The 14,828-nt window shown below is 42.3% G+C and overlaps 1 protein-coding gene across 4 annotated transcripts in view; it reads left to right on the top strand.

The window, feature by feature from the left end:
- The window catches only part of HOOK3 (hook microtubule tethering protein 3), a 138,157-nt gene that overhangs the window by 101,637 nt on the left and 21,692 nt on the right, over nucleotides 1-14,828 (top strand). For 3 of the 4 annotated variants that reach the window (XM_054031785.1, XM_054031784.1, XM_054031787.1), the window contains exons 20-22: nucleotides 1,448-1,552; nucleotides 1,850-1,921; nucleotides 5,388-5,524. In XM_054031785.1, the coding sequence (XP_053887760.1) occupies nucleotides 1,448-1,552; nucleotides 1,850-1,921; nucleotides 5,388-5,524 (314 nt within the window). Of the gene's footprint in view, nucleotides 1-1,447; nucleotides 1,553-1,849; nucleotides 1,922-5,387; nucleotides 8,139-14,828 lie in introns of those variants that run through there. The other variant, XM_054031786.1, reaches the window with a different exon arrangement.

Raw genomic sequence — 14,828 nt, 5'->3', positions numbered from 1 at the left:
TTTCAAAGGCTTTTTGAAAGTCCAAATAAATGATATTTTTCACTTCTCCTTTGTCCATTATGTTACTGACTCTCTCAAAGCATTCTAACAAGTCAGAGAGGCAAGCTTTTCGCTTTGCATAAACTGTGCTGATTTGTCCTGTTCATAGCATGTTAATCAGAGTTTTATATAACACTAGCTTTAATTATTTTTCAGCTAATTTATGCTTTTTTGTGGCTTACTGATATTTCCATGAGCCTTCCCTAGAGCCTTTTTAAAAAATGGATACAGTGATTATACCCGGAGTAGTGGCTAGATTTAATGACTGAGTACACAGTCTCTTAGTAGCTCAGCCACTTCATTATTAATTTCCTTCAGGATTCTTGCGTCAATATCATCTATTAAAGGAGGTTTATTAAAACTTAAATGATGATTTTGTTCCAGCATATTCTAGTTGACATTTCAGCGTCCGACATCACTTCATCCTCATTACCTGTGCAGAGTTCTGAAGTAGGTAGAAGATAGGAAGAGGAAGTGAAGTGGCTGTGTACATACGAGCACACACCCACACACGTTTACTGTTAAAAAGTTTCCAGCAACTTTCTTGGATGGAATTAGAAATCTAGGCCACTTGCTGGACTCTCTCTTGCTTTAGTTCAATTTTTATAGGTGTTCAAATGCTACTGTGGTAGGTGCCGCATACGAAACTAGATAGATATCTCCCCATCAAACTTAATGGGGATTCTTCATCTCCCCGGCACTCCCCTGGGATTTCTGCTAATGGCTGCAGCAGAGCTACCAGGAGAAACTGACAGTGGTGCTCCAAGTCCCTGAGTCATGGTCACCGTAAGCCATTTCTTTCCAGGAAGAGGGAGTCTTTGAGTGCAGAGTGGAAAGTTGAGGGAAATGTTTCCTGCATGTATCCCTTAGCACTGAGGAGAATGGCTTCAGGGAGGGATAACCTTCACCCTCACTCTTTGACACTGGAAGCTGGAGAAGAACTAGTTCTCTCTGACTCTATATTCTTGAGTCCAAGACATCAAGCCTTCGCGCTTTCTCTCTCCCACCAGCAGATTTTTGTTTTGATGGAGTCCCTTAAGAAGCAGCAGAGAGCAGATGCTATGGCATCTCTTGAGTGGGATTCAGTTTACATCACCCTACATGGTGAAGTCAGGCAGTGGCAGGATGTTCACCACCACTGACTGACCTAGCAGGGTGGATGTGATTAGATGAAAGGATACTGCATCTTAGAATAGTGTGTTCTTCTCACATTGTGTGGTAACTATATGAGATGGTTTTAAGAAACTTAACACAAGTACCTACTTTAAAGGACTTTAATGTTTCTTAAGACCTATTTTGGATGGTTATACTCCCTTGGCGCTTGGTGCCTTTTATGTTATCTAGATGTATTTGGTGAGATCGCTTTGTGATGTTCACTTAAATGAACTGTTGTGTTTGCATCTTGCAGGTTATCCGTACTTTAGATCCTAAACAAAACCAGGGCACAGCTCCTGAGATTCAGGCTCTGAAAAATCAACTGCAGGAACGGGACCGAATGTTTCATTCATTAGAGGTAACCATCTGCACGTTTTCTCTTGGTGGTTCTAGGTTTTCCAAATTTTTGCCATGTTTGCTAGATATGCTCTAGGAATTGTTTTGGGAAAATGCTCGGGCCTATGTTACACAGGAGGTCAGACTAGATTATCACAATGGTCCCCTTTGGCCTTGGAATCTATGAATCCAGACGTTTGGGGTTCAAGCAGTGTTTGTCTAATACATATTATCCATTCTTGTCATACAGCTTTAAATTTGTTTTTGTTTTTCCCCCTTCTCCTCTCTTCCCCCCCCCCCCCCCCCCCCCCCCCCCCAGAAAGAATATGAGAAAACAAAGACTCAAAGAGAGATGGAGGAGAAATTTATTGTGAGTGCCTGGTACAATATGGTAAGATGCTCCAAACTGTATTAGGGTTATAATTGTCAGTCTTTGTTGGTGGTGTTTGTGTGGCATTTATCCTGAGCCCTTTTCATTTAATTACAATATAGTTGTTTGGAAAAAAACTGCCCTGTGTGCACACAGACAGATGGGTGAATTTGTCTTAGTAATCTATAAACAAGTCAACACTAAAAAATATAAATAAATAAACCATGTACCTTTACCTTCTAGCTATGCTTGCCATAATTTAAAGTAGACACACAAAATGCTGAAAGAGATCATGTTGATAACAGAAATCAGGTTAAACATGAGTTCACAATATAAAAGTCAAGCTGGGTTTCCTTCCTTGGTTGCTTACAACCTTCAGTGTATTTATTTATACTTCATTAAAATGTCTCTGTAAGAGGCTCTAGGCATTGGTTATTGACTCTTATAGTCCCCTACCATGGCACTTAGCCAAGTTATGCATAATTAGTTTTGTTAATCAGAAATGGTACAGACAGTTTTTCCAAACATAGCAGAGAGAATCATATTTGAGAAAACCAAGGGGGAATTTAACCAGAGTACAGTAATGGTGGTTATACAGGTAAAAACAACACTCCCTCCTTCCAATACGTGAAGCTGTCCCCGAAGTATATAAAAGGAACATCCAAGGGAACATGCACAAAACGCAAGGCTGATGCACCACTTACATCCTCAAAGTACAGCATAAAGTAGGGCCACGTGCGTTTGCCAGCTCTTTGCACCCTGAGTGAACCAGAGTTACCCATGATAGAGGCCATGGCCCCTTCAGAACCACCCTCCTGACAGATGGAATTTCTGACCCTTGTGATATGTCAATGTCCCAAAATGGAGCTTGAATCCCTCCCAGGTCCCTTCCCTTAAGATGCCTGATGGCCAATATGCTCCCTCTCTTATGTTCATTAATAGGAAAGAGGAAACAGTGCTCCACCACATCCTAGCTTGATCATTTGAACCTTTGGTATGGGAAAGCAATTTCAGATGACTTTGCACAATTTCCTAATGTTATGCCTACTCACTTGGAGATAAAACATCCAATTAACATTTAAAGGGACAATGACCACTTTAATTTTTTCAAATTGAATCATTTTGTATTTTTCCAGTCCCCAACAGATCACGTTTTAAATAGTGTGGTCTGAAATAGTTTTGTAAACACTCTTTATACTTCTAAGGATTTTTTTTCTTGCCTGCAGTATTCAGAAGGCTCTTGTAGAGAGTGACAGCACCAAACATCCTCGAGACCACTCACTTTCCCATCTTTTCTGTGCCCATGCTTGCCTGTTGCCTCTTCCCTTGTTCCCTGACTTGTCAATACCCTATTTGCAGGCCTGGGGAATAATGTGCATGTGAACTGGACTCGATGACCTCTCGAGGTCCCTTCCAGTCCTAGAATCTATGAATCTATAAACTCCCCCCAGAGCAGTGCAGCTGACCAGCAAACCAGTGAAAGGGTCTGTACATCAAATGCCCTCAGATTATCAAAGTCAACAAACTATAGGGGAATGCTCAGTCTGTTGTAGTGACAGGCCTTTTCTCCTCTATGTGACATGAGCCTGAAAGCTGTGTCATACAAGCATTCACAATTACCTATATATGTATGATGTTAATAGTTCAGATACAGCAGCAATGGTTAAGGATAAACAAATGAGTTCTCATCTCACAACATACTTGAATAGCACTTCACACATTCAAAACAATTTGCAATTTGTGACGTCCAAGACTATAACAGGGTTCAAAAAAGAATTAGATAAGTTCATGGAGGATAGGTCCATCAATGACTATGAGCCAGGATGGGCAGGGAGGGTGACCAGATGTCCTGATTTTATAGGGACAGTCCCGATGTTTTGGTCTTTTTTTCTTATATAAGCTCCTATTACCCCCCACCCCCGTCCCTATTTTTCACACTTGCTGTCTGGTCACCCTATGGGCAGGGATGGTGTCCCTAGCCTCTGTTTGCCAGAAGCTGGGAACGGCCGACAGGGGATGGATCACTGGATGATTCCCTGTTCTGTTCATTCCCTCTGGGGTACCTGGCATTGGTCACTGTCAGAAGACAAGATGCTGGGGTAGATGGACCTTTGGTGTGACCCAGTGTGGCCATTCTCATGTTCTTAAAAACATCATCCCATTAATCCTCACAAAACCCCTCTGAGGGAGGGAATTACCATTCTCATTTTAGAGTCGGAGACCGAAAGATATTGACTTGCCCCAAGTCACACAGCAAGTGAGTGACAGCTGGATGTTGAACCCGGGAATCCCTGATTCCAAATCCTGTACTTAAACTGCTAGACCTCCCCTCCCCATTTGTGTTCAAAGTGTTGCCTGTTATATCGTATATGTTGGTTTGTAAATTCCATGTGCCAGAGATTTTGTGTGGCACGAGTTTATGAAGGGCTGTATATAGACATAGCAGCATGGAAATAACATTGCTCCTTTTCCTGTTCCACTCACAAGTTTCTGTTGCTCTTTTTTTCTCTGAAATGACCGGGTCCCTTTAAGCCTCCTTGTTTCTCAGGCCTTGTCTACACTTTAAAGTTTCGCCGGCATAGCTATGCCTGTTGGGAGGGTGAAAAAGTCCGATTCCTAACCAGTATAACTATGGTAGCAGAAGACCTAGTGGAGATGCAGTTAGACCAGCAAAAAAGTGCTTTTGCTGATATGGATTATTTTGTTTAGGGACTGTCATAAAGCATACTGGCAAAAGAACTCTTCGGCTGGTCTAAGCTGAGTCTGCCCGGGGATGGTTTGCTGGGACAGACAAGGCCCAAGTGGGAATGCTGCTAGTTCAGCTGGCTTTCTATTCTGCAGGTCCAGACGGGTGGCTATAGCGTCAGCTGCTTCTTCCTTCCAGGTTAGGCCTCTGTTCTTCTCCACTGCCCAGGACAGTGTCTCTGTCTTCTGCTTCTCTCAGTTCGGCCTGTCTGAGCTCCTGCTGTCAGGAATTTTCATTTTTCATCTCTCCCAGCCAATCAGCAGTCAGGAGACAGCCTGGCCAATTAGCTCCTGCTGCAACCATCAACAGCAAACATATCTGTGTTTTCTCTCAGAACAAATTCCCGCCGTTTATCATTTGCTGATATTTCCATGTGGGAGAAATGTATTTCTAAAAGTTGAGATGCACCTTAATTTTATTTGAAAATAACTTAAAAAAAAAAAAAAAAAGAGAGTGCCCAGGCAATGTATGGCTGCATGCAGAAAAGCATGCCCAAGTATGGGAGGGCATAACTTACTATCCTTGAAACCGTTTTGCGTGATTACTACAAACTTTGAAAGTAAAGCAGCCTTTTTTTACGCTTGCAAAAATACACATTTTTCACACAATTCTCTGGCAAAATGTCAAAGACTCAAACAGGTTAGATGGTGCTGATAACGCAAAGGAAAGACAAGTGGCAAATGGACACCATGTTGAGTAGTATGCACTAATATTCACTAATGAGTTTGTCTTTATTCATAGGGAATGACTCTGCATAAAAAAGCTGCAGAAGATAGACTGGCTAGTACAGGCTCCGGACAGTCCTTCCTGGCTAGACAAAGGCAAGCCACCAGCACAAGGAGATCTTACCCTGGGCATGTCCAACCAGCTACAGCAAGGTAGAGAAGCCTGGCCTTTAGAAAGGAATCAGCCCTGTGATCCAGGCATACTTTGTTCCACGTGACGTTTCAGGAAATGCAACTAGCATCCTTTCTCTATCTTTATTCCTTGTTACCACTGTTATTTCTCATTTCAGGAAGGGGTTTTATTATGATTTCTCATTGTTTGTTTTAATGCCCTTCATTCTTATTTTTTTTGGAGTCGTCATCTTTCTTTCTCTTTAAATGTGCCAAAATTTTGAAAACATCCAGAGGAGCGCTGTATTATAATGGAGTTTTTTAAATTTGTATGAAGTTGTCATCTCTTACCTAATGTCTGACATAGGCTATGTAGCGCACATAAATTTTCTGTCACAAATGCTATACATGTACCTACGTGTTACTATCCTTTATAACTCTCTTCATTGAAAGGGAATTAGTCTCCTTTTTACTATGTAGTAATCAATGTTTAAAATTGCTGAAAATCCTTTATAGGAAATGCAAAATTGCTGCATAAAATTGTTATAAAACATATTTCCTGGGAGGGGGGGGGGGAAACACCGCCACCGTAGACATTAGTATAGGTGCTAACCTAGCTACATCCTGTGACACCTGCTGTGGAATGTTTACAGAACAAAAATGAGTTTCTCCTTTCATGTGTAGAGGTTGCTCCTGTTCTTGGCATTTGGCATTTAATAGGGAAGTAGGATGATTTGGAGACCATTCTTTCATTCTTTTTCTCTTAAAAGGCTTCAGATCTGCTTTCATTTCTCCACTGGTATTGTCTATTGTTCGGTGCCACCGGTGAAATATTTCAGATTGTTCTCCCCACTCTGGTTGGTTGAGTATATCCAAAAAGAAAAATCAAGAACTATTTGGAATGCTTTAATGTGCTTACAGCATCGTTGGTTTAAAAGAAGGCATTTATTTTAAAGCTTTGTAATGATGGACTAACCATACATCAAGGATCAAGGCCCAGCTAAATATTGTTGAGGTTAATGTATTCAAATGGTCATCAATCACTGAAAGACTTATTTTTAATATGTTAATTAGGAGGATGATTATATCAATTGCCTTACTAATGACAGAGGGGGCGGGAGGAGGGATAGCTCAGTGGTTTGAGCATCCCAGGGTTGTGAGTTCAATCCTTGAGGGGGCCACTTAGGGATCTGGGGCAAAAATCAGTACTTGGTCCTGCTTAGTGAAGGCAGGGGGCTGGACTCTATGACCCTTCGGGGTCCCTTCCAGTTCTGTGAGATAGATAGGTATATCTCCATAGGTATAATGGTAGCCATGCCCTTAGGCAAGTTTGTTGCTTACTTTATTGAGGACTGGCTGTTTGTAGTCTAATTCTTTTAACACATACCTGTCCATTTATAAGTAGCATCTTCGCTGCATCTTCACTTTGACTGGTAAGACAAGTGAGTGGTTCTCACTTCTGATATTAATTTAGGACAGATCCTCCAACAAAGTGCTGAGTATTTCTGAGCGTTCTGAATGCCCTAAACTCCCAATAACTTCTTGAAGAGTTGAAGATGCGCAACACCTAGCATCTCGTAGGATCAGCCTTTACGGATTTACTAGTAGGGGAGCTGTGTGTGTGTGTGTGTGTATGTGTTTTGTGACATCACCTTCAACATAAATCTTGCTCCTAATATAGTGTGCATACAATCTAGTTTCTAAATTTAAATTTTGTAAAATTATTTTAATCTCTTGCCCAATGCAGGACTTTCCTTCCTATAAATCCCTTCAAAAGTAGCTCACGTTGGCTTTTTTAAGCATCCCAAGGTATATTTTAATCTAACCTTTTGGTTTAAAATGGTCAAAGGATCCTGAAGGATCAGTACACATGGATTCAAAGACAGTTACATTTGTAAGTGCTGTTTTATTCCAGAGCACATCCAACTGTTCATACCTAATGGCCATTAAATATGTTGAAAGCATTTATCTTGACCCTGATTTTCCCAGCAATACAAAGAACATCTTCTGAAGTCCATGAGCAAAATGCATTTGTCTTTTATTCCAAAGACCTAGAAATAATTGTTTAGTAGTGTTATATGTAGAGTAGAGATTGAAAAGACTACATAGCTGTTGTCTGCCCACTGTACTGTGCCTAAAATTAGGTTAGGTACGAAAAATATCTCCTGTAGTATGTGTAAAGCTAACAATGTAAAGGTAGTTCAGGCATAAACTGATGTTTGCCTTCCTGTATTTTGTTGAGAAACACAATGCTAACGCGACAAGTTTCATAAGCACCGTCTAGCAATATGATTATTCAGACACATGTCTTTTGTGGAGTTCAGACGGGTCACGTTAGGAACCTTTCTTGTGTGTACTGTGTGTGTAAGGGAGCAAGAGTTAGTCAGTCTCCTTGAGTAAGTATGTGCAGCATTTTTCAGCCCCTAGGAAGGAGCCCAAGAATATTTAAGGCTTTATTTTTATTTTTGTCTGTCAGCCTCTTCCTTTGCACCACCATCTGCCAAAATCCACTTGTGAATGAAGGGGATTCCAGAATTGTAATGGGGAGGCTACATCTCCAAGCTACTAAGTCAGTTTAAGATTACTGTTCATTAGATGTGTATCCGGAAGAAACTCAGATGCAATTTCCATCCTAAAATTAAACAACTTGCTTTTGTTTTTTTATTTTTCTCTCTCTCTTTTCTGGCTCCTTCTCCCCCTCTTTGTTGCCATTGGGTTTTTGTCTCGCGTTCCTCAGGTCTCCTTTTTTTTTTTTTTTTTTTTGAGCCCGTTCTCTTTTTATTTTGGCCTTTCTCTTCCTTTCCCCACAAGATCAGACACTATCTGAGGTGCCTCCCTGTTAAGTTGTATGCTGCTTTTACAGAGGACACTGTGTAGATAGGAACAGCGGAGACTAACACTGAGCCTATATTTTGCTGCTGTTGTGGATAATTACAAGTTTCTATGAAAACTGCCATCACTATTTCTAATCCAGTGGCTCTCAAACTTTTTGTACTGGTAACCCCTTTCACATAGCAAACCTCTGAGTGTGACCCCCCCCCCCCCTTATACATTAAAAACACTTTTTTATATATTTAACACCATTATAAATGCTGGAGGCAAAGTGGGGTTTGGGGTGGAGGCTAACAGCTTGTTACACCCCCCCCCCCCCTGGAATAACCTCATGACCCCCTGAGGGGTCCTGACCCCCAGTTTGAGAACCCCTGTTCTAATACCATAAATTAGTACTGAATCAAGTATACATACAGTACTGCCCTGCTCACCTAAAAACGTTACTTCCCTGATGGGAGAACTAATTTGCATTCCTGCAAGAGGTAAACAGCCCTTCTTGGCAGCAGCATTTTTAACTGATAATGACAGAAGAGCTGAGCAGTCCATACGAGCCCTTTCAGGGCTTCCTAACAACTGTGGCAATGTCAGGCAGGCACCTTTTTTCTGTCAGCTTTGTGTTAAATAACATAAAAGCAAACGGTCTAATGCACAAGCAAGTCCACAAGATTCCAGACTGAGACTGCTACTTTACAGCGCTGTCAAGCGGTTGGAACTTAACTTCTTTTCTATTCAAGGACACGATGGAGTCAAGCTTGTAAAGTGCCGTGCATGTGATACTAGATACATAATAAAGAAGCAACAAAGAGTCTGATGGCACCTTAAAGACTAACAGATTTATTTGGGCATAAGCTTTCGTGAGTAAAAACCTCACTTCTTCGGATGCATAGAGTGAAAGCTACAGATGCAGGCATTATATACAGACACATGGAGAGCAGGGAGTTACTTCACAAGTGGCGAACCAGTGTTGACAAGGCCAATTCAATCAGGGTGGATGTAGTCCACTCCCAATAATAGATGAGGAGGTGTCAATTCCAGGAGAGGAAAAGCTGCTTCTGTAGTGAGCCAGCCACTCCCAATCCCTATTCAAGCCCAGATTAATGGTGTTGAATTTGCAAATGAATTTTAGTTCTGCTGTTTCTCTTTGAAGTCTGTTTCTGAAGTTTTTTTGTTCAATGACAGTGACTTTTAAATCTGTGATAGAATGACCAGGGAGATTGAAGTGTTCACTTACTGGCTTGTGTATGTTACCATTCCTGATGTCCGATTTGTGTCCATTTATTCTTTTGCGGAGGGACTGTCCGGTTGTTCAGACTCTTTGTTGTTTTTGTAGATACAGACTAACACGGCTACCCCCTGATACTTGACAACATGCAAGGCACTAAATTTAGCCGTATGGAGTGGAAATCCATCAACCTCAACAAAAAACTTGCACAGATACAGACAGACATCATCTTCCTCTCCAAATGCAAACAGATGGACATCATACCAAAAGGACTGAAGGTAAAAAATCCATTGCAATCAACATACTACACTGAGTATGGTGAGAGACTGTGCCACACACTCTCAAAGAAACTGAGGAACCACCTGATCAGCATCCTATACAGCAGACAGGAGAAGATCAAGAATGAGCTCTCAGAACTGGAGACTCTCATACAATACCAGCCTTCTACACAAACTTCAACGTGGCTGGACTTTACAAAAATGAGACAAGCCATTTACAATGCACATTTCACTTCTCTACAGAGGAAAAAGGACTGTAAGCTATCTAAACTAATACCTGCCACTGGGGGCTATAACAATGGTACCCTCAACTCATCTAACAACATCGTCAATCTTTCCAACCACACACTTAGCCCAGCAGAAGAGTCTGTCCTATCTCGGGGACTCTCTTTCTGTCCCACCATCCCCACGAACATGATACAGTTCTGCGGTGATTTGGAAGCCTACTTTCGTCGTCTCCGACTCAAGGAATATTTTCAACGCACCACTGAACAGTGCACTGACCCACAGGAACCTTCCTACCAACACTACAAGAAGAGGAACTCTGCGTGGACTCCTCCTGATGGTCGAAATGACAGACTGGACCTCTACATAGAGTGTTTCCGCAGACGTGCACAGGCTGAAATTGTGGACAAACAACATCACTTGTCCCATAACCTCAGCCGTATAGAACGCAATGCCATCCACAGCCTCAGAAACAACTCTGACATTATCATCAAAGGGGCTGACAAAGGAGGTGCTGTAGTCATAATGAACAGGTCAGATTATGAACAGGAGGCTGCCAGGCAACTCTCCAAGACCACATTCTACAGGCCACTATCCTCTGATCCTACTGAGGAATACCAAAAGAAACTACACCATCTGCTCAAGAAACTCCCAGCTACAGTACGGGAACAAATCTACATGGACACACCCCCAGAACCCCGACCAGGGGTATTCTATCTACTACCAAAGATCCATAAACCCGGAAACCCTGGACGCCCCATCATCTCAGGCATTGGTACTCTGACAGCAGGATTATCTGGCTATTTGGACACTCTCCTCAGACCCTATGCTACCAGCACTCCCAGCTATCTTCGAGACACCACCGACTTCCTGAGGAAACTACAGTGCATTGACGTTCTTCCTGAAAACACCATCCTGGCCACCATGGATGTAGAAGCACTTTATACCAATATTCCACATGAGGATGGACTACAAGCTGTCAGGAACAGTATCCCTGATGAGGCCACAGCAAGCCTGGTGGCTGAGCTTTGTGACTTTGTCCTCACCCACAACCACTTCAGATTTGGGGACAACTTATACCTTCAAGTCAGTGGCACTGCTATGGGTACCCGCATGGCCCCACAGTATGCCAACATTTTTATGGCTGACTTAGAACAACGCTTCCTCAGCTCTCGTCCCCTAGTGCCCCTCCTCTACTTGCGCTACATTGATGACATCTTCATCATATGGACCCACGGAAAGGAGGCCCTTGAAGAATTCCACCTGGACTTCAACAATTTCCACCCCACCATCAACCTCAGCCTGGACCAGTCCACACAAGAGATCCACTTCCTGGACACTACAGTACAAATAAGTGATGGTCACATAAACACCACCCTATACCGGAAACCTACTGACCGCTATACGTACCTACATGCCTCCAGCTTCCATCCAAGACACATCATACGATCCATTGTCTACAGCCAAGCCCTAAGATACAACCGAATTTGCTCCAACCCCTCAGACAGAGACAAACACCTACAAGATCTTTACCAAGCATTCGTAAAACTACAATACCCACCTGGGGAAGTGAGGAAACAGATTGACAGAGCAAGACGGGTACCCAGAAATCACCTACTACAGGACAGGCCCAACAAGGACAATAACAGAACACCACTGGCCATCACATACAGCCCCCAGCTAAAACCTCTCCAGCGCATTATCCACGACCTACAACCTATCCTGGAAAATGATCCCTCACTCTCACAGACCTTGGGAGGCAGGCCAGTCCTTGCTTACAGACAACCCCCCAACCTGAAGCAAATACTCACCAGCAACTACACACCACACCACAGAAACACCAACCCAGGAACCTATCCTTGTAGCAAACCTCGTTGCCTACTCTGTCCCCATATCTACTCTGGCAACAGCATCAGAGGACCCAACCACATCAGCCACACCATCAGGGGCTCATTCACCTGCACATCCACTAATGTCATATATGCCATCATGTGCCAGCAATGCACCTCTGCCATGTACATTGGCCAAACCGGACAGTCCCTCCACAAAAGAATAAATGGACACAAATCGGACATCAGGAATGGTAACATACACAAGCCAGTAAGTGAACACTTCAATCTCCCTGGTCATTCTATCACAGATTTAAAAGTCACTGTCATTGAACAAAAAAACTTCAGAAACAGACTTCAAAGAGAAACAGCAGAACTAAAATTCATTTGCAAATTCAACACCATTAATCTGGGCTTGAATAGGGATTGGGAGTGGCTGGCTCACTACAGAAGCAGCTTTTCCTCTCCTGGAATTGACACCTCCTCATCTATTATTGGGAGTGGACTACATCCACCCTGATTGAATTGGCCTTGTCAACACTGGTTCGCCACTTGTGAAGTAACTCCCTGCTCTCCATGTGTCTGTATATAATGCCTGCATCTGTAGCTTTCACTCTATGCATCCGAAGAAGTGAGGTTTTTACTCACGAAAGCTTATGCCCAAATAAATCTGTTAGTCTTTAAGGTGCCATCAGACTCTTTGTTGTTTTTGTAGATACAGACTAACACGGCTACCCCCTGATACATAATAAAGAAGAATATTAACAATCCAATTTTTTCCTAATAATATCTTAGCACTTGAGTAATGCTTTACATTTTTCAAAGTGCTGTATAAACAGTAACAAACTGATTGTAAAGTTAACTTTTAGCCAAAGTGTAGCACAAAAGAGAAGTCTCATATAGAAATACACATTTATAAACATTTTAAAATGAAAATAATACAAATAGGAAATTGCCAATTATTTTTTCACTGTATCCTTCTTGATATTAAGCAATTGAGAATCCTTTGCAATTTTAGTGTCACCAGCAGATGACTAAAGTTATTTCTACATTCACTTCAACAAAGATTGCTAGTGGTTTTCTGTTCCAACGGGTTCCATTAGCAACTTCACATTCATTAATGTATCGAAAGGTGAATTTTTAAAATCCTGTTTAAAACTGCTCTGCCTGCCCTTTCTAGTATCTCCTTAACATGGAGCGGTGTGTGCAAGTGGCTAAGATGCATTCAAATGATTTCCGCATTTCCCATATTACTCTACATCAGATTGTCCACTTGGCAGCTTCCTGCTTGATTTGTAATGGTTCTTTTTTAATGGCTTTGATGCTTTGGCATAGCTGTAGTAGTTAGATGATACTTTCTCTCACCACTCCCTTTAGACGGTGACTCTGAGGAAGACTAACCTGAATGTGTCTTTCCAATTTTTCACTTTCTGTGAAACCTACATAAAACATCACCTGGATCTGATGCCTTTGATTGAGCATTTTTCTCTTTACTTTTACTCTTGGAGAGGATTGGGAGGAAAATCTTTTTGCGCTCATAGGGCCAAATACTTAAATCTGACTTCAGGTAGCTTTGCATGGGTGTAAATTGAATTGAATTTGGCCCTTTATGTTTTACAATAAGTCTGTCATTCAAATAATTAGGTATCCCCAAAATTATTATATATGAGGACTTAGGCAGTCACATACCTATGGTGTCATCTACAGCAGTGGTTCTCAACCAGGGGTCCGGGGTCCCTTGGGCCACCAAGCAGGGCCAGCATTAGACTCACTGGGGCCCAGGGTAGAAAGTCCTGCTCCCCTAAGACCAGGGCCCTGAGCCCTGCCACCCAGGGCTGAAGCCTGAGCAATGTAGTTTCCCTGTGGGAGACCCTATGGCATGGGGCCCCAGGCAATTGCCCTGCTCACCCCCTAATTCCAAACCTGGCTTTTATATGCAGAAAAACAGTTACTGTGACACAGATGGGCCATGGAGTTTTCATAGCATGTATGGGGGGCATCACAAAGAAAAAGGGTGAGAGCCGTGATCTACAGTGTTTCAGAGAACTAGACTACTCTTGGTGAAGCCTCTTCTCAGCAAGATCTAAAATGAGCTCACTTGCACTTGATAGCAAAACAACCCTTCCTTAAAATTATTGCACTGCGTGAAGCTTGCATGTGATTTTTCACTTTAAACTGAAAAGGTGAATCTAATGGTCACTCGACTGAGGAATTAGATTAATGATGGCTTGAGCCAAGTCGATCCTAGTTTACTCTTGCCCACTTCCCTGCACAGTTCTGCCAGCACACTTCACCGTTAGGAATAAAATCACTTCTCCTGCCTACCTGTCTTTTCTCATTAAAAATAGATGCAGTTTGGCACGATCTGGTGTGCCTGGATATGTGAGCCCATCACATCTCAAGGGGCAAATCCTCACTGAATCAGAAACACCTCGACCTCATGTCTACTAATGACACTAAGCCCCTAAAACAAGCAACGAGTGTTGGAATATATAGGCCACTGGCTGCCACTTTCAGGGAATTGGAAGGTTTCTCAGCAGTTTTCTTTCAGATCCTAGTTGGATCTTGTGGGTTCTCGGCAGTGGAACTCCTCAAGCATGAACAGTTGACATTTCTTCCCTGTATGGAACATAGGAAGGCAATTGAAGCTTGTTAGTGACTCTGCAGCCAATACTAAGTGAAAATAAGAGGACTTTTTTCCTCAGCTGAAAAAAGAAGGAAGATACAAGCATCTGTTCCAAGGTATAGAACTGCAAGGAGCAGTGTGTTTTTCTTTGTAAGATTTTCACTGCAATTTGTGCATCGTATGAAGTAGAATACTGAACACCTGGACTCCTGGCACTGATTTAAGTTTGTTTTGAGTTACAGGTGACTAAACAAGAAACTCTAGAAAAGGGCTTTTTTCCCAGGAGAGTAAGATTGTCTTTTTCAGCCATGCCAACCTCAGATTTTTCCCATTT

This window comes from Malaclemys terrapin, chromosome 6, assembly GCF_027887155.1.
Source record: "Malaclemys terrapin pileata isolate rMalTer1 chromosome 6, rMalTer1.hap1, whole genome shotgun sequence".
Taxonomy (NCBI): Eukaryota; Metazoa; Chordata; order Testudines; family Emydidae; genus Malaclemys; species Malaclemys terrapin.
The sequence above is the reverse complement of the archived record's forward strand: the minus strand, read 5'-3'. Positions and strand labels throughout refer to the sequence as shown.